The sequence below is a fragment of the Toxotes jaculatrix genome, chromosome 12 (genome assembly GCF_017976425.1).
Source record: "Toxotes jaculatrix isolate fToxJac2 chromosome 12, fToxJac2.pri, whole genome shotgun sequence".
Classification (NCBI taxonomy): Eukaryota; Metazoa; Chordata; class Actinopteri; family Toxotidae; genus Toxotes; species Toxotes jaculatrix.
The window spans coordinates 16,345,829-16,365,941 of record NC_054405.1 but is presented as its reverse complement, the minus strand read 5'-3'; the positions used below and the strand labels follow the sequence as shown (position 1 = coordinate 16,365,941).

The following is a 20,113-nucleotide window of genomic DNA, read 5'->3' as shown; positions in this document are numbered from 1 at the left end:
GGGTTGGTACAGAGTGGGTGAGTGGGGGGGGGGGGGGGGGGGGGGGGGGGGGGTGCTAACATGAAGAACACCTCCAAAAAATACACAGTAAGTGGTGAAGGCTAAATGAGAAGGTGACAGAAATTAAGACTGGAATCACGAGAGAGAGGTACAGGATACAGTTAGTAACCAAGACAATCAAGGCGAAGAGGTGAGATTGGTCGGAAAGAGACAATGCAAAGAGATGCTGCAGCTCAGAGAGCAGAGAAATGAGAGATCCAGCGGAAATCGCATTCAGACATCAAGTTAAGCGTTACATCAAAGGAAGGAAAAGTCATTTGTGCGGCTGTGAGACAGCAGCGGCATTTTTCCTGTGCGCTGAGGTGAACTGTCGCCGTCTGTGGTGTGGTGTCTGCTGCTAGAAAACCTTGTCTGAGAGCAAACTCAACGCATAGTGTCAGTCGTTAAGAGTGAAGATGTATGTTAATAACATCTATTTCTCCCTGTTCTCAATGACTAACTGTTCTAAATCAGTAGTGGGAAAGCCTTTCACGGAATTTACCTAAATTAAGTAAAAAAACAAGTTAAACAAAAATGAATGGGTACAGTTTTACCGGCATGTTTTCCTGTATTTCATAGATGAGAGATGGTTGCGTTGCTTGGCTGTACTGCTCGGGTCATGTCAAGGCAGTTTGTCACTGCTGACATCTACAGGCAGAGCGTGTTCATGTCAGATACCCCACCATTGACCTCACTATCCACTACCATGCTTGTATTTACTCAGCTGTGGGTTATGAGTGGTGTATAGCTGGTACTTCCAGCTAAGCAGGTTCTAAAATAGGATTTTGCATTTAATATTCCCTAAACCTCTACAGCATGTGCACGCTTTCAGTCAGTAGAAATGAACTGGCGACTCGGCCATTCTTTTCTTTTTGGGGGGGGGGGGGCGCAATTCATGATACTCAATTCCCACGGTTGGTTAGTGCAAGGCCTTCAGCATCATCACTTCTTTTGTGTGTTTTTGGTTGGTTCTCTTAGAAAACACAGCAACATTGTCTTAAAATATTCATTGAATCTTGTTTGTGTCATTGTTTGTTGAACCCACTTTAATTATCATCCTCATCAGGATTCATCAGCCTCATCACATTTTCTTTAATTACTTAGCTAAGCCCTTTGCCCTCTTTATTATTCATCTTAATATATTGTTCTCACTCTTTCTGCTTGTTTCTCTCATTTTGAGTCTTGGTGTATGTGTCTGAGTGCATCTTTTTTTTTTTATCTTTGTCATGCTCCATCTCTGTTGGTGCATCCTCTTGTTTATCCTCCTCTATAAACAGGTCTCTTTCTGTTCTTATCTAGATATCTGTTAGTGTGCATGTCTCTCTTTCTCTCTGATTAGAAGAGGTTTAGTAAAGTCTCAACTGGCTCCTGCAGTGGAGTCATTTAATACATTCTGAAAAAGCCTCTGCAAAACCAATGTTATGTCAGAAAACAATTTACTAATAATTAATGCAAAGCGAAATTCATTTACCCTCTTCAAGGTGTAGTAGCACGACTTAAAACTGATATTGGACCATGCTCTCCTCCTCCATCCTTGTGTTTTAGTGGTGTGACCCCTTTTGGGACCCTTGACCAGTTAATTCCAGACTTTTGAGCTAGACAGACAAGGCCACTGAACATCTTTCAAGTTTCCCAAAACCGTTTGGGTACCAAAACATCTCTGTGCATTGACCTACAATGTTGCAAAGATCATCCCAGCACTAAAATGCTTTTGGGAAACCCAGCCTCTCTTGTCTATGTCGCCAAATGGCCAGTCTGGGCTTTATAGCCCATTTAATCACTGAGGAAATAGGTGAAACAGAGCACTCAGGCCCACAGCTAGTTAATCTCATTGTTAAAATTGGATGCAATAAGTGAAACAGAGTTGCGTTTTATAGGAGAAGGAAAAAGAAGATCTCGCCCTAATAGGTTTTGACTGGTTTCTCATGCTTTCAGGGACTTGAGTAGGTCTACAGAAAGATGAATGTAGTCATAAAGTTGAGAGAGCGGCCATTTGAATGTTGTTTTTTTTCCTCCCCTGATGGAGGGAAGGATCCTTTTGGGTAGTAAACTGCAATGAAATGTTGTCATTTGGTTCTAACCACAAAGCCTTTATAATGTTTTGTGGGTGATTTTATGAATGAACAAATACATATACACACATCATTTAACATGGTGGTATGTTTTATATGATGTTGAAGAATTATCATATACATTACTCATGTCACAGTGAATTGCCCAGCCCAGTTGTGTTCTTTGTTCATGACATTAGCCAATTATTCATAAGCTGCCAAACTAGGTAACATTTTAATGTTCTCCAGACCTTGTTCCCTACGGAGTCTCCTCCTCTTTGGCTTGCTTTGTTTTGTTTTTTTTCTTTTCACACGCTCATTGTGATCGACGATAGGTTCATTTCTGTGGAGTTAACCAGACTCAGGAAGTGACTGGTGTCGAGAAAGCTCGGCCTGTTTGACTGCGACGTAACATTTACAGCCGGCGTGATCCTCCCATCATCGTGCCCGCTCGTTGACATGATAGAATTGTACAGCTGAAGGAACCTTGCACATTTATATTTAATCTCCTAACTCTCATTCTTAATGCATGAGGAGAATGGGAGATCCCGTCAACCCCCACACCTCCCACTGGCTCTTCCCATTGGGAGAGGGAAGGAGGGGGATTAGAGCAGGATTAAGTCTGTGGTGTGAATAGGAGCCACGAGACCGCCACAGTTACTCACTTCCCCCATCACTCCCTGACTCAACTTCCCCCTTCCCTGATGAACTTCCTCTGTCTGTCCTTGCCATAATTGATTCCATGGCACCTCTTAAACACAAACACACACGTCTAGTCTGTTTTGCCATATTTGTGACCAGCTCCTCATCTGTAAGCTTTACCCTTGGCAATGTAGCGATCTGGTTATAAAGTGACAGAGGATAAAATCTACAGTCTTCGTTCTGTGTAAAAATGTTCTCCAAAGAATTTTACATGATTCTTAAACAGTCTGATAAATCAAGTGAGCATCATCCAGAGTTACATTGTTGTTTGTACAAAATTCCCAGTTTCTCTGCTGAAGTGTGGTATAGGAATAGCAACACAAAGAGGGACTAAAATGTACTAAAATGACTGTAAATTTTGAAGATACCCACCATCTAACTCCCACTGCCAAAGCCTCACGTTAACTTTAGCTGAACTTTAGAATTCATTTTTAGACACACTGTAGATTTTATCATTTAAATTGAAATTGCTTTTCGAGGGAATTTCTTCTTAGTCAGCGAGCAGAAACTCTTTCAATATGCATATGGACATGTGAGTGGGTGTTGTTTTAAGATAGACTTGAAAAAATGTGAACCTTTCCTTGAACTGTATTTTTGAAGAACTGAAGACAGTTGAGGCCAAAATACTTTAACTGGCAAACATTTTATCTCAGGTTAAAAAAAAGAAAAAAAAAACCCAACACTGTTCACATGGATACGTGTGGTGTTAGAGGTCCTGTTTGTGAGAGCAGCCCATTTAAAACTCAGTACAATGTTTGCCTCATGATTTCCAAAATATTTATTATTCCAACTTATTTGATAACATTTTCTCAGACCTCTCTGAGCTTAACGAGTAAGAGGTCCAACTGACTGATCATATGCCATGTTGTTGTGTTTTTTGTTTTTTTTTTTCAGTTTGCTCTTTGGGTGTGTTTTGTGAATGTTTTTCATGAACTTTCCCCGTCCTTATCAGCTCAGCAGCATGGCACATTAGTTTCTGTCTCTATGTGGATGCTGGTGAATGTGTTAAATGGATGCAGGGTAGGAGCTTCATCATCACTGACTTGTAACTGCTCCATCACACAGAAATCGATAAGTATTTACCCGTGATGAAATTAGCAATCACTCTCTGTCCCCCCTTTCGCTTTTTCTGTCTCTTTTCATTCACTTAGAAACACAACAAACTAGTAGTGAAGAGTGTTGGTCACTAGACAGCATCAGCAATGAGAGTAGACAATTCTACTTGTTTAAGTGTGCGATTGTGTGTGATTTAGTCAATAAAACCAACAGTCAAGGACTAGGTGTTGCCTGCAGTTCAATAAGTGAAACACACAATGCATTACACTGCCGTACCTAATGGGAAATGGATTTCACTTAAATACTTCTTCAGTCACGTCACTTCATTGTGTGTGTGTGTGTGTGTGTGTGTACAATCCTACTATTTAAGTGTTGCTAATAACACTTGTCATCATTGTAATATGTGTGTAACGTTGGAGTCCAGAACAGGGATGTGTGTGGTGGACAAAGAAGGTATGAGATACATTAGTTTTTAAAGTTTATAGATGTTAAACATACTTTAGTCGTTGCAGTGAAGACTTTGTGTGTATGTGTGGGTGTGTGTTTGAAACTGAAGAGCTATTTTACAACTGCAACTGCAGTGAGCAGATTAATACTCGTATTAATCACACTGATTTCCTCACATGGATAGTGTTTTGTCCTGACAGAATGTGCCGTTTCATGCCAGCTGATACCATAAACGAAGTAGAATGGCTCTCAGTACAACTCATACCTGCGCCAAGGCCAAACAATTCTGCACGTCTGTCTAGTTCTTATAATGAAAAATAAAAGGAAAAAGGAAGTGAGTCTGAAAACATAAATGCTTGATTTGTCTTAACAAATAATAAGTGCAACTCTGTAGACTCAACATTTTCTTCCACCCCATCTGACGAAAATGAAGAAATGAAAAATGAAATACAAAAAAAAAATAAATAAAGGTTCAGCTTCAGATGCCTCTGCATTTGTTTCTTAAGAGTGTAAGCACTTCTTTATTCTCTCATAGTGTACTTGGTCAATTCTATGGAATTCTATGTGCAGCCATGTTCCCCTTTAATATGCCACACATTAAGAACAAGCCACTGAACATCTTAAACTCCACCCCACAATACAGTGTTTCCCTTTGGGTTTGGGGAGCGCCGGGGGGTCGTACAATACAACAGACCTATTAGAAGAGAGCAATGAGGGGGCAGCACCCCTAGACTTAACATCTTTAATATTGCATGTTGGCACCATGGTTCCTCACAGCCTCAGCTAGCTTCCAAGATTCAGTTTGGCTTGGCGCAGCGTTGCATGTGCAGCTGTTGGTAGTGTAGTAGTGTAAGTGTGTGTTTATGTGTGTCCGTGTATGGCCAACGCGGTTTGATGTGGTGATGGAGGAGGTGTGCTGTAGGTTTTCTCGGTGTCGCAGGAGGACGTCTTCTCTTACCCTGACACTGCCCCGATCCAAACTGGTAAGACTTGAGAATTAGTGGTTTGGCTTTCATCTAGAGCAGAGGGAGCACCAGCTACATTTGTCCACCTGCCCAGGAAATAGAGATGAAATCTTGTTGCCTCACTTTATAGGAAATCCCATGTTTTAAAATTCTCAATCTGTCTCTGAGTACTGTTTGCAGTGGCAGCCTTTGTTAAAATACCTTTTTTAGCTATCCTTTTATCCACATGTGTCTTACATGGATGAAGTAGACCAGTCCTTTTTTCATTGCTGTACAGTGGTGAAAAATGTAAGTATTATAATGCTAACCTTAATTTGATAAATCTGAGTTAAGCCTGGACTTGACTTTTGGTTGACCTCCTTCTAGGATAAATGCCTCAACGCTGCATCTCTGAATCTACCAAGAGGCAATGCTGAATATCACTGTTCTCTGCTTTAGTAAGACCATGTCAGGTTTACACTATTTTTCTCGGAGCTGTCTTTAACAATATTTCTATTGAGGTATACTGTGCTACTATTTTGGGCACGTTTTCTCAACAGCTCAGGTTTTTAGAGGTTCATTGAGTGCTTGACTGACAGCTTTATCTCATTCTGAATCTGAGGAGTTTATTTCAGCTCTTAGCAATTTGGGCTTTGAAGTATGAGCAATCTTCGGAAAAGGTGATAACAGTAGAAACAAATTGTGAAACAGATTGTGTTTGTATTGATGTTCAAATTCAGCTTTGTGCAAATTGCTGGCTGAAGTAAATAAACGGATCACCATGAACAGATTTGTTTAAAATTTGACCCACTTGGGTTAGCGTAAATACATTTCCACCTTTGGATATGCCTTTAAAGAGTTTGAGCATTCTTATGTGTTATGCATTGTGTGGTATGTGTGTGTATGTGTGTGTTTTTGTGTCTGTACAGTAGCTTACAGTGTAAGCTGTCTGCATAAAAAAGAAAGGCCAGTCAAAAAGGACAGCCTCTGTCAGGATTTACAGTTTTGTTTTGTTAAGGTAACTCCAAAATATAAAACCAGCCTTCCACCTCCAGCCCTCCACTGTCTGTCAGAAATCATATCAACCTCCAGCTCTGGATCATAATTTACAGCTGTCTGAAGTGTCTTCAGCTCCATCCTCTTCATGTTAATTAACTTGGAGTATAACATGTCAAACACTGCCAAACCAGCTTAGGCTTTCAAGCTGATGAAAGCCAAAGCAGCTGAGTGGCTGTGTGTGTGTGTGTGTGTGTGTGTGTTTGTATTTGTGAGCTTGTGTGTTTGCCTCTGTTAAACTCATATCCTCTGTGTCTCTCCTTCTGTCTCTCTGCTACTTCCTGTCTGTCTGAACAGCTTCCTGCTGACCTCAATAAGATGCACCTAACAGACCACGCCCACCAGCAGGTGATGCACATGCCTCCCAGCCAATCAGGATGCAGCATCGCCAGCGACTCTGGGAGCAGCAGTCTATCAGATATTTATCAGGTGGGAACCGAACTTCATTTCTTCTTTGAATTATTATTTTCTTTTCTTACAAATTAGGTTTTGGGAAATCCTCTTGCTTTTACTGTGAGTTTCTTTAAAAGGACATTTTTTATTGATTATGAAAAATGAAGCTTTTCTCTTCTTTGCCAGATACAAAAAATAATATAGCTTGTCCAATCTAGTGACAAACTCTACTGTCTCCCTTCCACCACTGCACTGTGACAACATCTGGTCTTTGCCAGAAGTGGCTGACTGATTGTAGATTCTCCCCAGCTTGACTTGCTCCCATTCTGTCTGTCCGTCTGTCAGCCCACTACCCTCCTTCCTTGTATTTTTTTCCCTCCGAGGTATCTAGCCAATTATTGTGCATCAGTTGTGCATCCTGGTGATTCGTCTCCCTCCGTACTTCCTGCTGTGGTAAAAAGGTCACATGCAGGAAATGAACCTAACCTTTCAAGCTCTGTCTATACCTGTGCTACAGGTAAAGATGCCGTAACATCATCAGTACAGCTGGGTGGCAGTACCTTCTTGACTGAGGTACTTAATCTTTTTATCAAGCAGCAGTAGGAGAATGATTACATCAGGAAACATCCCCCTTTCTCCCATTCAGTTTTTTTGCCTTACATAAGAACATACGTATTACTTAAAACAAGCATCCGCACACCTTAATGAAAGCATTGAAAACATCTAGACAGTTGGCCTCATTTTAATATTAGTTAATTAATTTTGACATCTGTTTTCTTATGTTCCTGACTCCAACCTTTGCTTTCCTTGCTTCCTTGCGGTTGCTTTTAATGTCAGAAAACTAGGAAGCTTCTATGGTTGCATTTATCACCCAGCTTAATACACAAAGTGTTAAATTAAGTAAATTCAGAAGTATTGTCAGACAAGGAGATCTTTGTATTTTACTCTCCTCTTGTATCAGCCTCACCTTTACGTGACATTTCTGAGCATTCAGTAGATCAGTGTGCTTTGGAATTAAATGCCTCTCTTGAGCGTCGGATATTTAAATGGCTGTGAATCAATAATCCATAAAATGGAACATGACTAGGCCGTCATCTCATCATTTTAATCCCTCAGCTCTCCATATCGCTCCTCTTTACACAGAAAGTTGTTATAAATCCAAGAACCTTTCCATATTACCTTTCAGCCTTAACTGCAATATTTCAGTTTTCTGTTCCTCTACGCAGCCTGCAGGCCATATTCTGCATACATGTCTATGTACATAGGTGGGAAGGGTTCCTTTTGGCACCAGCTTGTTGGCCTTGTTAGCATTCATCAGTGGAACTGGTGAAGTCCGTTAGCTACAAACTCCTAATGAGTTTGTTACAACTTAATGAGCTGGTCTGAACAACGAGCACTGCTGGCCAAAAAACTAATGAGCAGATTTGTTTTTGTGAGGCATGATAACAGTGTTAAAATCTTGAATTTTATTTTACCTTCTTTATCTTACCCATTTTGGTAAGTCAGTGGTGAAAAACACAATCACAAATCAAGTGCGGGTACAGTTTTCTTTTTACTACCCATAGCTACGTTGCTAAGCAAATTTGGAGGCTATAGTCTCTTTTCAAAATGTATTGTACAGTCATGCTGCACATTTTATATGAATTAGCCCAAAGTAATTTTAGAAAATAGCCTGACTTTGTCAGCTTATCAGTAAGATCAGTGATTGAATGAGTTATGATTAAAAAGATAGTCTATTAGTCATTTTCAGCAGAATTTTGCAAAGTCACCTGTGCTTTCAGTAGGAAACAGACTAAAATGGCATGAATCAAATATTTCAACCTCCTCATCTCCTTCCCAAATCTGCCACAACCTGTCCTCCCTCCTCAGCCTGTCTGCAAGTGTTTGCAGATTGATGTAATTCAGGTCAACCTGGGTCAGACGTTTAACACAGAGACTTGATCTCTTCATCCTGAGATTAGATATTTATCACATGGCTCTGATGCTATCAGTCAGTCGCTGCCCTGGCTCTATGTTTGTTTATGGCTGTCTTAAAGTGCTGACCCTCCAGTCACTGTGGTCCTCAGCTGTCAATACAACAGTCTGTTTTTGTTGTAAGCTTCTCCCACTCATTGTCTTTTTTTTTCACCACTCCCTCTCCCTCCATACCTTGACTTAACCCACAGTTGTTCCCTTTACTCTGTCTCCCCAACTTTTCAGCCCTTACTGCCTCCTTCTGTTCTCACTTCTCATTTTCCGCCTTTCTGCCCTTTCCCTCCTTTACATCCCTCTCCTGCCACCTTCTCTTCTTTTGCTATTCTATATCCCTCCAACATCACTCTGTTCTTTTCTTAGATTTTTTTTTTCCTCCTTTCTTTCATCCCTGTACATCCTGAACCTCCGTACATTCCTTTCCTCCCTACTTCTTTCTCTTTCTGTCCCTGGTCTTGAAATGTCCTCCTGGCTCAAACTCGTTCTGAGACCTGGGGAATTGAACTGAAAGGGCACATCCTGAATTCTGAATGAACTGGGTTTTCAGAAGCACTGAAAGATATTTCAGTGGCAGTGGGTGAGAGGGAAATAGAGTGAGACTATAGTGAGGTGTTATTGCCCCAGGACTGCTCCACTGTTCTTTCCCACTGCCTCAGTAGCTCCAGCTTAAATTAAAGGCCGCTTTTCTGCAAGGATTTAACAACCTCCATAACAGCCTCTATCTGACAATATGGTGTTTTCTCTCTTGTAATTGGCAACTATAAAAAATACCACTGCACTTTTGGCCTTTGTCTTGTTCTGTGCACTTTTCGCCCAGGCAATGCACAAGATAGATTTAAATTTCCTCAAAGAATCAATAAATCAGAGGTGAAGCAAAAGAAAATATATATTTTATCTACATCTTACACTTCTGTAACACTGCAGAACAACTTGCAAGACAAGCTGTTGTTGAGATGTGTAGTTTGAGTATTTTGAGGCTGGTTAAAAAATATGGAGTATTTATCCCCGCATGTGATTCCCCTGCAGGGGTTCCAGGGAGAAAAGATGCACTTTCTGCTCAACAAAGTCCAGTTCAGTTCAGTCCAAGCCAAATTAAATGTATCTGGTGAAGAACACGATAGAGCAGAGCAATTGGTGTGTTTAAAAGTCCTCTAAATAGCTTGTCCAACCTAATTTATGAAAACAAGAGTGGACCTGTGCCTGAACTTGGGATGGACTGTTAGCTTAATCCCCATGCCTCGGAGAAACCTATAAAACCTTTTGGCCAGGTACCAAATCTCCAAAGGACCGAGAGCTCCATTGCATTTTTTTGTTAAGGAGTTCATCTTGTGGTGTATTGGGCAGAAAATTAACTTTTTCCCACCAGCTACAACAGGTAATAAGTCCCAGTCAAATGTACAAATCTACTCATTCACTACCACCAAAATGTCAGTACATGTGATCCCTACAGGATAATGTTGCTTGGTGTGTAGAGTAGACACTGGTTTTGTTTTCAGCATGGTCTAATGCTACCAACTGCTACCAGTTGTCCTTTAGCAACAACACAAGATGTCTGTGTACAAGCATAACAGCATTCTGTAGCAAATATGTCCAGGTTTGTCCTATTGAAATGAAGCAGTCAATATACAGTTCAATACACAGTAGTATATATATTTTTTTGCTTTCCATGTTACCTTTTTCCTCAATTGGTTGAATTTTGCCAGACCAGAGGACATTTGCTGTATTGCCTCTGATTCTAGGCTTACCTGCTAGAGCTAACAGATGGCCTGCAGTGCTGCCATTACCACTGGAGAGCTCCTCTTTTCACCTCTAGGTTGATGGTTCAATTCCCAACTGACCTCAAAGCCCCTATGCCCTTTTAGAACCAGAGTCTGCCAACCATCTGTCTGCCCTGCACAGGGGAAATATGGTAGAATATGAATTATTAGTGCTGGATTTAAATATTTGGCTGTTTGTCTCTGTTTTCTAGTTTGGGACCTGGTGTGTCTGGTTATTTAGCTCAGGGTCACAGATGCAGCTGCTCATTCCAAGGTTATTCTTCATTTTGTTGTGTGTGGATGATGCAGCACTGCAAATCCTCATGAAATAAAGGGGAGAAATGGAATACAGCTGTTAAGTTTTGTTTTTTTTTTTTTTTCAAAAATATGATGTTACTCTCTCTCAGAAGAGTAGATACTGTAGGATCTTCAACACTTTTTTCCTAACTGACATACTAGGTGTCAGAAACTAAAACTGGAAGGAAATGTCTGATGGCTAAAGGTCATCACTTTGCATTTTGTTGCTTTTAATGTTGCTCAAAACTAAACTAAATACCACAATTTATACTTCTGCACTGCAACTTCTCGTTATGGTACATGTTGCTGCTCCATTATTAATTTCTAGGTCACGTTAATTTCTGGAATTGAGGCTTCAGATTATTCTTTTTGAATCATTTGCCCTAAGGCAAATGAAACCAAGTCTAAATTCAATGAAATTTCATGAAAATCCATAAGACGCAGTTTTTTTTAAGCTGACTTATTTTTCTTTAAACATTGTCAGTCAAATCAGTGCCTATTCTTAGACTTCATCCCTCCATCCTGCTACTTTTACTTGACAAGCCAATGTTCTGCCTTCCCCGTTGTGTTTGCTCCAGGCCACAGAGAGTGAGCTGGGAGATGTGGACCTGTCTGGACTTCCAGAGGCTGCGGTGGACAGCGAGGAAGAGGAAGAGGAGGATGAGGACCTGGAGAGAGCTTCGGACACTCTTCTGGGCCGAGATCTGGTCCGAGAGTGTCTGGAAAAAGACCCAGCCGACCGCAACGATGACGACATTGGTCAGTATAACTGTGCGCTGATCATAATCAAGTCTTCTTCTGTTTAACATGTCTTTATGTTCCATTAAAACATTATTTCAAACACATTTTCATTTTCTTGAAAACATAACAGTTTTGGCTCTTAAATTAACCAGTCAATAGCACACTTTACATGTTGAATATAAACTGACCGAACCAAAATGAAAAGGTCATTTAAATGCATGTCACATCCTCCTTTGCTGAACTTGAGCACTCTCAGGTTCTATTTTTGGTCTCGATGTTCATGAGATCCAGCCCTCACGGATACCATCTATCATTCAGTAAGCACACACAGGGGAGATATACAAATGCCCCTCTCACAAAAAGACCCCTCACAGTGGTCTCTAAACACCAGTGCCCTTTCGGTGTGTATTTTTAAGCAGGCAATCAGAGAGACGACCTCATTAGCGGGACCCAGTGGGGTCCTGGAGGAGAAGGTGACCACATCAGAGAGCTGAGAGAAGTTGTAAAGGCATGGCCTGCTGTGTGCCTGCTGGGAGGCTGGCCTTCTCCACTGACTGGTTACACTCACTGCTCATTCAGAGGAAAGAGTGAGAGCGAAGTTCAGGGGAGGACGTGTCTGATCCAAGTTCAACCCCGGATCAGATAGTATCTGAAAAATTTAAATAACTAAATCTATTTTTCTAAGTTCGTTTGAGTTCAGTTTTTCTCATTTTATTTTAACAGCTCAGTTTGTGTGCCCTATCCAGAGACTTCCTGGAAGTCATTTAATTCATTGTTTTTTTCCCTCCATCTGAGAAACTCTAAGAATTACCTAAAATACAAAGACTGTTGGAGCCATTTTGTAAAGACCAAATCCAAGAAGGAAAGAGACGGAGAGGAAATGACAGAGGCGATAACAGCAGGGTAAATAAAAGGGAGCTGCTGAGCCAGCCTGCATGGTGTGCAGGTTGGAGCTAGGTCACTCTGTTCTCAGCCACAGTGCAGAGGAGGAAGACAGAGGATCAGTAGGGAGGGAACAGGATGTGAAAATTCCTCAGCAGGCATGATACATCTTTATATCCTCTGGTTTTAAGCAAAATTGCCATTAGCTTAGAGTGAAAACACTTAAGATAGCAGGTGTTTTTTTTGTGCTGCATTTATGAGATTTGGTTTTCTTTATGTCACAATGATGTTTGCTTTGGTTTATGACTGGTCACAGGTGGCTAGGTAAATGTATATAGATGAATAGCATAAAAGTATATAGTATATAACATGACAAACAGTAAGAACAAAGCCTAAAAGCATTTGGACTACAATTTTCACATTTTCCAAAGGTGTTTTTTTTTTCTTTTTATTTGAATTGACAGTAGCTCTGGTGATTTATGTGAACAAGGCTTGCTTTCCGAAGGGGCCATTTCAAGTCCATGGTTTGTTTCAGGAATGCTGCTATTTGTCGGAGGAAAAATCAATGTATATGAGTGTTTTACCTGCACACATCGATAAATGCTTTTTTTCATGTTTCATGTTTTCATGTTTCTTTTTCTTCCGTTAATGAAATCATTTGCTTTCTTCTCTCCCCTTCTCACTTCTTGTGCCAAATAGAGCAATTACTGGAGTTCATGCACCAGCTGCCTGCCTTCGCCAACATGACCATGTCTGTGAGGAGGGACTTGTGTAGCGTTATGGTGTTTGAGGTGGTGGAGCAGGCTGGCACAGTCATACTGCACGACAAGCAGGAGGTATGCATGAACTAATGACACTACCAAAAATCTGTAAACAGAAGTGTATAACAGTTAATGTAAATGTTATATCAGAGTCTAAGAAAGTTTTGAAATGAATGTTATGAACTTCAAGAAGTAATAAAAGTAGTGCTTATGCAGAAATTAAAGATAATATTTTTTTCATGTTACCATCCTCTTTTTTCCTCCATGTCCCACTTAGATTAATCACTAAAAGGGTAATTATGATATGCAAATTTGTTTTTGTTTTTTTTATCATATCAGCGTCATTAAGGCAATTATATTGAATTCCCGTAACAATTAAATAGATGTTTATCTTTATTCATTCAGACACAAGATGTGTCTGCTGGCTTGCTGATTCTTAATTTGGTCATTAATATAATTACAGTTAAGACATCTTAAATTTGTCTTTCCGTAATCTGCAAAACAGTGAAGTAACCTTTCAAAAAAACACACAAAAACGCACAAAAGCAAACAAACATGAAGTGGGTCCCAGTAGACCAGCATGGGTAAACTTCCAAATGTACATAAAATGGGAAACAAAAAAAAGATATGGAAGGAAGAGCACACAAAAATGCACATGTGTAGAAGCATACAATTGAAAAAAAGGGCACATACATGTATTGACACCTTTTTGCATTTACACAAACATCCTCTGAAGCTAATTCACTAGCAGAAACTGGTATGTGCAAAGTCACTGCAGAGTGAAAGCTCCGTCAATCACTTGAGCTGCTACACAGTTAATTAATTAAGTTACATGCCTGAGAAATGGGTACTCTGTCATGGCTGTTTGGTTACACACAGCAGCATTAGAACCGACAGGGTGATAAATGACAATGGACTTCCGGCCGCCAAGCTCGGAAGGATGGACGAAAGCATACACACGTTAGTTTGCGTAAAGTATCCATTAATAGGCTTTGCAAATTGTGTGTATGTGGCTCCGCGCTGTTTGTCTCGAGTTATTTGATGGACAGGTCTCTTCCACTCCGCTGTCTCTCTGTGGACTAGTGTTGAAGGTCAAAGAGAAGCACTTGGCTCCTCTCACAAGTGAACACGAATCTGCTAAGTGAGTGAGAAAGGGAAAGGAAAATAAAAAAGATAAAGTGGTCTAACAGAAGTAAAAAGAGAGGTAAAGTGCTTCAGAGGACAGATTGGAAGAGAAAGTGGAAGAAGAGGGAGCCAACAAGGGACCGTCAGAGTTAAAGTGAAGAGTGAAACCAGCAAGTTTCTTTACTTACCATTTAATTTGAAGACTAAGAACTTGACAAATAATACTTTACTTACCTGTGCAGGCCTCAGGAAAAAATCATGATATAAATATAAATATAAACATTCATAGCATTTCATCATTGCTGTGGAAGAAGTAGAGTGACAGGCTGACTGGAAAAAAAAGAGAGCCTAATGGGGAGAGAAAGAAGCAGTGAGAGAATCGGAGATTTGCTCGGTGAGAAACGGTGGGAGAACAAAAAGGCAATGAGGAGGAAATCTCAGTTATAGTAGCGGAGGGAGCCCAGGGCTCGTTCACCCTCCCTCCATTCATCCGTTCACACTCAGGATGAATGGCTTGTTATATTATGCCTGCCAGCATCTCCTTTTCAAAAGCCACCACCAGAGACACAATACCTCTTCACCACCACCATCATACCTCACACAACGCACATTATGCTCACACTACGCTAAATGTCAGCTGGTAAAATATAGCCATTTTAACAGTCATTCTTGTGCACTTGTACAGGTCTATTGCTTGGATAGCTGCACTACTACTATTTGTCAATCCACAGTGAAACCATTATATATTTAGCGCTGTTGCTTGTGTGCCAACCTCAGTTGCGTCTGCTGCCCTGTTAATACATAAGAGTAGTTTCAAATACACCTGGATGTGCAATGTACAAAAGGCAATAACAAGATACAGAAGAGAGCATTGATATTGGTAGTAGAATCTCTGCAGACCAAAAATGTTTGAGACTGTATGTTTGATTATTTTGATGATGTTGTCTCTGTGCACCTGTCTGCAGCTGGACCTCTGGTATGTTATCCTGAATGGGGCAGTTGAAATCAGCCACCCAGACGGGAGAGCGGAGAGTCTTTGTATGGGCAACAGCTTCGGGATCTCACCCTCACTGGACAAACAGTACATGAACGGAGAGGTTCGCACCAAGGGGGACGACTGTCAGGTAAAGAAAAAAAGGCTCAAAAAAGAAAGCACTCATTGATTGTTGAACTGCGTAGAAGATACTGTGCATTTACAGCCTCAGTATGAGGCTATAAAAGGACCGAGACAACCTGTTGTTGTATAAAAAAAGACTTATGGCATTCCATGGCTCACACATTTCCCTTGAAAACAAACATCATTTGGTCGACTCCAGCGTGTATCATGGTGCAGTTGGAAACAATGCTGAATTTATTTTTGTGAGCAAAAATAGTCTGACATTTCCACAGTTATGCCTTGATAATTACAAGAAGGATGTGTGTTTTCTTTTGAGCCTTGCCCTACTTAACCTTATTATTCAAAACTTGCAAGAATCGCAAAGTAAAGTCTTGTGCTGTCTTCTTTTGACTAAAGAATAGAGGTTAATGAATTCATAGAGGTAAAGAAAGCCAAGCATGTACTTGTGGTAACTGTCCACACTGCCCAGTTCCTCCAATGTACACATCATTTCCTGTCTTCAGACATACAGGAAGTTGCAGAGGTAGAGCTTTGTGAGGCAAATGCAGAAACTGATGATTTAGTTAAGGGAAGCACATCAAGTGACAGTGCTGTGGGGTAGTGAAGAGTCATGTCTTGGCACTTTCTCTTCAGTGTGATTTAACGGAAATTTTAACTGCGGTGTTCAATTTTATTAAAAGGATGCCTCTGCAAAATGACTAGCTGAGAGGATTTTGGACCACCATAGGTACCTATGCTGAGCCTTATTGGCTTTTAATCAAGTTTGGTTAGTGTGAGAAATAGAGTTGTTGGACCTTCCTTCATCCGTCGTTCCCTCCCATGCCTCTCTCTGCCGACCATCATGTTTCTTCTGTGCTGTTGTGTGAGTACCCAACTGTGGTGCAGAGCAGCGTTATGCTCTACTACAAGTTCACCCGCTGTCCCCATGTCATCCTCGACCAGTTCGTCTGCATCGCCCAGGAGGACTACTGGCGCATCCTCAACCATGTGGAGAAGAACACGCACAAGGTGGAGGAAGAGGGGGAGATTGTGATGGTGAAGGAGCACCGCGAGCTTGACCGCAGCGGGACCAGAAAGGGACACATTGTCATCAAGGTCAGTGATTTTAAAGTGTTGTGTTGTTAGATTTTAAGGAACTGGAGTTCAATTAGTGTTCAAGAAAGCGTTTTGGTCCTACGAAATGTGAGGGGATGCTGGATGGAGTTCAGACGTAAATCAGAAAATCAGGTCATCACCGTTTTTTCATTATTATGTGCTACATACACTGAAATGGTTTGATTTACCACCTCATTATGAATCGACCATGCCCTCATACACAGTATCTTGCAAAAACATCAATGCAGCTGTTCTGTTCTTAGTTGATCGTTGAGAGGCACCGTTAGCACTATTAGTGTTTGCCAGAGCATTTTCTTGTACACTACATTGCAGTGCATTCCAAGGCCTTTTGATCCTTTTCCCGAGCCTCCCGAGGCAGCCAGGTATTGATTGGATAATGGGCCTGAATGATTCTTTAGGCCGCCACTCCAAGGAGGGCTGTTGGCTCCAAAACACATTCAGCGGAGATGAGTCAATTCACAAGTGCTAGCATTTCCGCTTCTGTTTTTGGCTTTGTTCTTTTTGTGTCAGACAAAAGTGGATGTCTTTCTAGTTTCTGTTCCCTGTCAGATGAATCGTTTCCCCCAAAGACCTCTACTCTGGTCACATCAAGAAACTTGCTCAAAACAGGAGAGTAGAGTGTCTTGGACATTTTTTATCTGGCAGAATACTATTGGCAGAATTAAAATTCTGCTGGACATCCAGAATGAAATCCAGAATGTAGTCCCATGCAAATCCACAGCAGCGATACCTCTGCAGCAACAAAAGCTTGAGTGCGCTCTTGTAAAACATGTGTGTTTGTGTGTGTGTGTGTTTGTGTGTACATGTGTGTCTTTATTTTATTGATGGATGAGTGACACTTTAGTTCAATAGCTGCATCTTTATAGTTTATGTCCTTGTCACTTTTATTATTAATGTCGACATAATTTATTCAACTTGGTGTGCGCATGTACTCTTGTGCCTGCTATTTACCTCAGTGTGTGTGTGTGTCTGTGAGGTTGTGTTTGTGTTTGCTTTGAATGCCTGTGTGTGTCTGTGTGTCTGTATAGATTATATTTGCCCTTGTGTCATTTCAGCTGTCTTACATGTATGAGCATGTATGAGTGTGCACCGTATGTTTTTCTCTTTGCATCCTTATGTGTGTTTATTTTTCACCCTAGGGAACTCCGGAGCGCCTGATCATGCACCTGGTGGAGGAACCATCGGTGGTGGACCCCACCTACATCGAAGACTTCCTGCTGACCTACAGGACCTTCCTGTCAAGTCCCATGGAGGTCGGCAAGAAACTGCTGGAGTGGTTCCAGGTGGACAGCCTACGGGACACTGTGAGTTTGTGTGTGTCTGTTTGTGTGGGTGTGAGTTTGTGTTGCTGTCTTTGTTCAGTTCAGTTTTAAACTCTTGTAGTTTGGCCAGTCCTCCATACTTCATAGGAAATGAAGAAAAAGTTTGGAAAGTTTTTGTGTGTGTGTGGATCAGCAAGATTTGTATGTGTGTCTGTACTCTAGTTTGTGTGTGCTGGGGTGAGAGTGGACATCAAAGGTCAAGTGGTTCAGTTGGCTGGGATGTTAATGTTAAGGTGTTTCTATGTGAGCGAACAGGGTAGAAAAACTGAGTATGCATATGAAGCTAAGACTGTACATACTCATCCATTCTGTACTATTTTATGTGTGCAGTTTTAAATGACTCTCCTTATGCGCCTATCAGCACTCCTAATGTTTTGTATTCATGCTTGTTTATAAAAATTCATGTGTGGTGCCGCTCACAAGCCGATCGATACAAGTTCAGCCAGCTCAGCTGTCCTTGAGCCCAGCTGCGATTTGTTCATGCCTGACACTCCCATTGTCCATAACTGCTTTAACCCAAGATTAGTCTTGTACTGTCGATGGTCTTTATGTGGTTGTCATTCAGACTTATAATCTTCAGCTCCATTAAACAGGATCTAATCCTGTACAGGACTAGCAGGGAGAAAATAACAAAATATGGAAAGAGAGGAAAAGAGAGGGCGTGAAAAACCAAAGACAGAGTGGGAAGTGGATATTGATTGATGCTCTGTGTTGATGTATCGGTTGCCGATCTGACCTTTTGCAGAGGTTAGAACAATGTTACCACCAGTGTAAACTTGCAGGCATGATTGTTTCTGAATGTGCACTTTGCTTTAATCATCAACACCTACTGTACAAACATTCCTCAAGCGCTCTGAACAAGTTTCTCCTCAAAGCAGGTCATATTTGAATAATGCATTGTCTTTGAAAAATTGGAGAGTGAAAATAAATTGTTACAGGAACTGTGTGAATGTAAGTGTAAGTTTTGTGTCATTGTGTCAAACAGGTTACAAGAATAGTGTTGCTGTGGGTCAACAACCACTTCAATGACTTTGAAGGTGACACAGCTATGACACGCTTTCTGGAGGACTTTGAGAAACATCTAGAAGCAACAGTAAGTTCTGATATCAACCTATGCTTAGTTTTTACTTCAGTCCATTTGAGCTGTAATTGAGTTTATCTTTTATGTTGTCACTTTTTACTTAGCTTTGTTCACTCGGTACATTATGCACTAGAACACTGTATATTTTCTAGAAAGATTCATTGTAACCGTAGCAAAACCTCTCACCTCTACTTCAGATAAAATTGTATTACTCTATTAAAATGACTTAAAAGAGCAAGAATCTCCAAAACATTCCTACACTTGATGTCTTGTCAGAATAGTGGCTTAGATCAAACTATTATTTTGTTATCCTATGTGTTCTCATACAAAAACAAAACAGCTTTCAAATCAGCTTTAAGCATTTTCCACATGATAACTTTTGCTAGTTGTTTTTACATCCCAAACTACATTGCACACCTTTGGAAGCAAAATGCACTACTGCTCAGAATCATCATTTTCCCATTTTCCTTCCTCGTCAGAAAATGAAGGGCCATTTGCGGCTGCTGAACATAGCATGTGCAGCCAAGGCAAAGTGGAGACAGATCACTCTGCAGAAGGCATCCAGGGAGTCACCGCTCTACTTCAGCGTGCAGGGCGGCAGCGAGAGAGGATTCGGTATCTTTGTGGAGTCGGTGGAGGAAGGGAGCAAGGCTGCAGAGGCCGGACTCAAACGGGGAGATCAGGTGAGAAGACATAATGCAACATCACGTGTTGTAAAACAGTATGGCAAGATATGATATGATACAGCGCTGTCTGTGTTTTTTTAAAGAATGGCAGTGACTGGAGGCTTTTTCTCATCCTCAATTGCTAACTTTATTGCTATCAACAAAATTGATCCTGTCTCTTCTTCATTACTATGTCAGTAACTCAAAGCATATCTGCTACTATATACAGACCAACAAAATACAATCAGTCAAACTCTGAGCTTGCTGAAGCGGCGGCTCGATTTGCAGGCAGAGTTTGACCTTATTACAATAATGGACTCGGAAAGCCTTCTACTACACTCTTGCGTTAATTATTATGAATATGGCGACAAGTCGAGCAGACTATTAGGCTATCAACTGAAACGACAGGCTACCTCTGGATTGATCCCTCCAATTAAGGATTCCACCGGCATGCTTATTTCTGACTCAGCAACCATCGGTGCAACCAAACCATCTTCCCTTTATGAACCTGAATCTTTGACTTCCTTCCCTCAGAATCGTGAAGCTTTCACTATTAAAACTATGCAAAGCAATAAAGCACATGGCCCAGA

At 41.0% G+C, this 20,113-nt stretch overlaps 1 protein-coding gene across 7 annotated transcripts in view; it reads left to right on the top strand.

The window, feature by feature from the left end:
• Nucleotides 1-20,113, top strand: part of rapgef6 (Rap guanine nucleotide exchange factor (GEF) 6) — a 131,327-nt gene that overhangs the window by 76,267 nt on the left and 34,947 nt on the right. For all 7 annotated transcript variants that reach the window (XM_041051239.1, XM_041051237.1, XM_041051238.1 and 4 more), the window contains 8 exons: nt 6,593-6,724; nt 11,292-11,472; nt 13,036-13,172; nt 15,188-15,346; nt 16,282-16,434; nt 17,595-17,759; nt 18,763-18,870; nt 19,338-19,541. In XM_041051239.1, the coding sequence (XP_040907173.1) occupies nt 6,593-6,724; nt 11,292-11,472; nt 13,036-13,172; nt 15,188-15,346; nt 16,282-16,434; nt 17,595-17,759; nt 18,763-18,870; nt 19,338-19,541 (1,239 nt within the window). The remainder of the gene's footprint in view (nt 1-6,592; nt 6,725-11,291; nt 11,473-13,035; nt 13,173-15,187; nt 15,347-16,281; nt 16,435-17,594; nt 17,760-18,762; nt 18,871-19,337; nt 19,542-20,113) is intronic.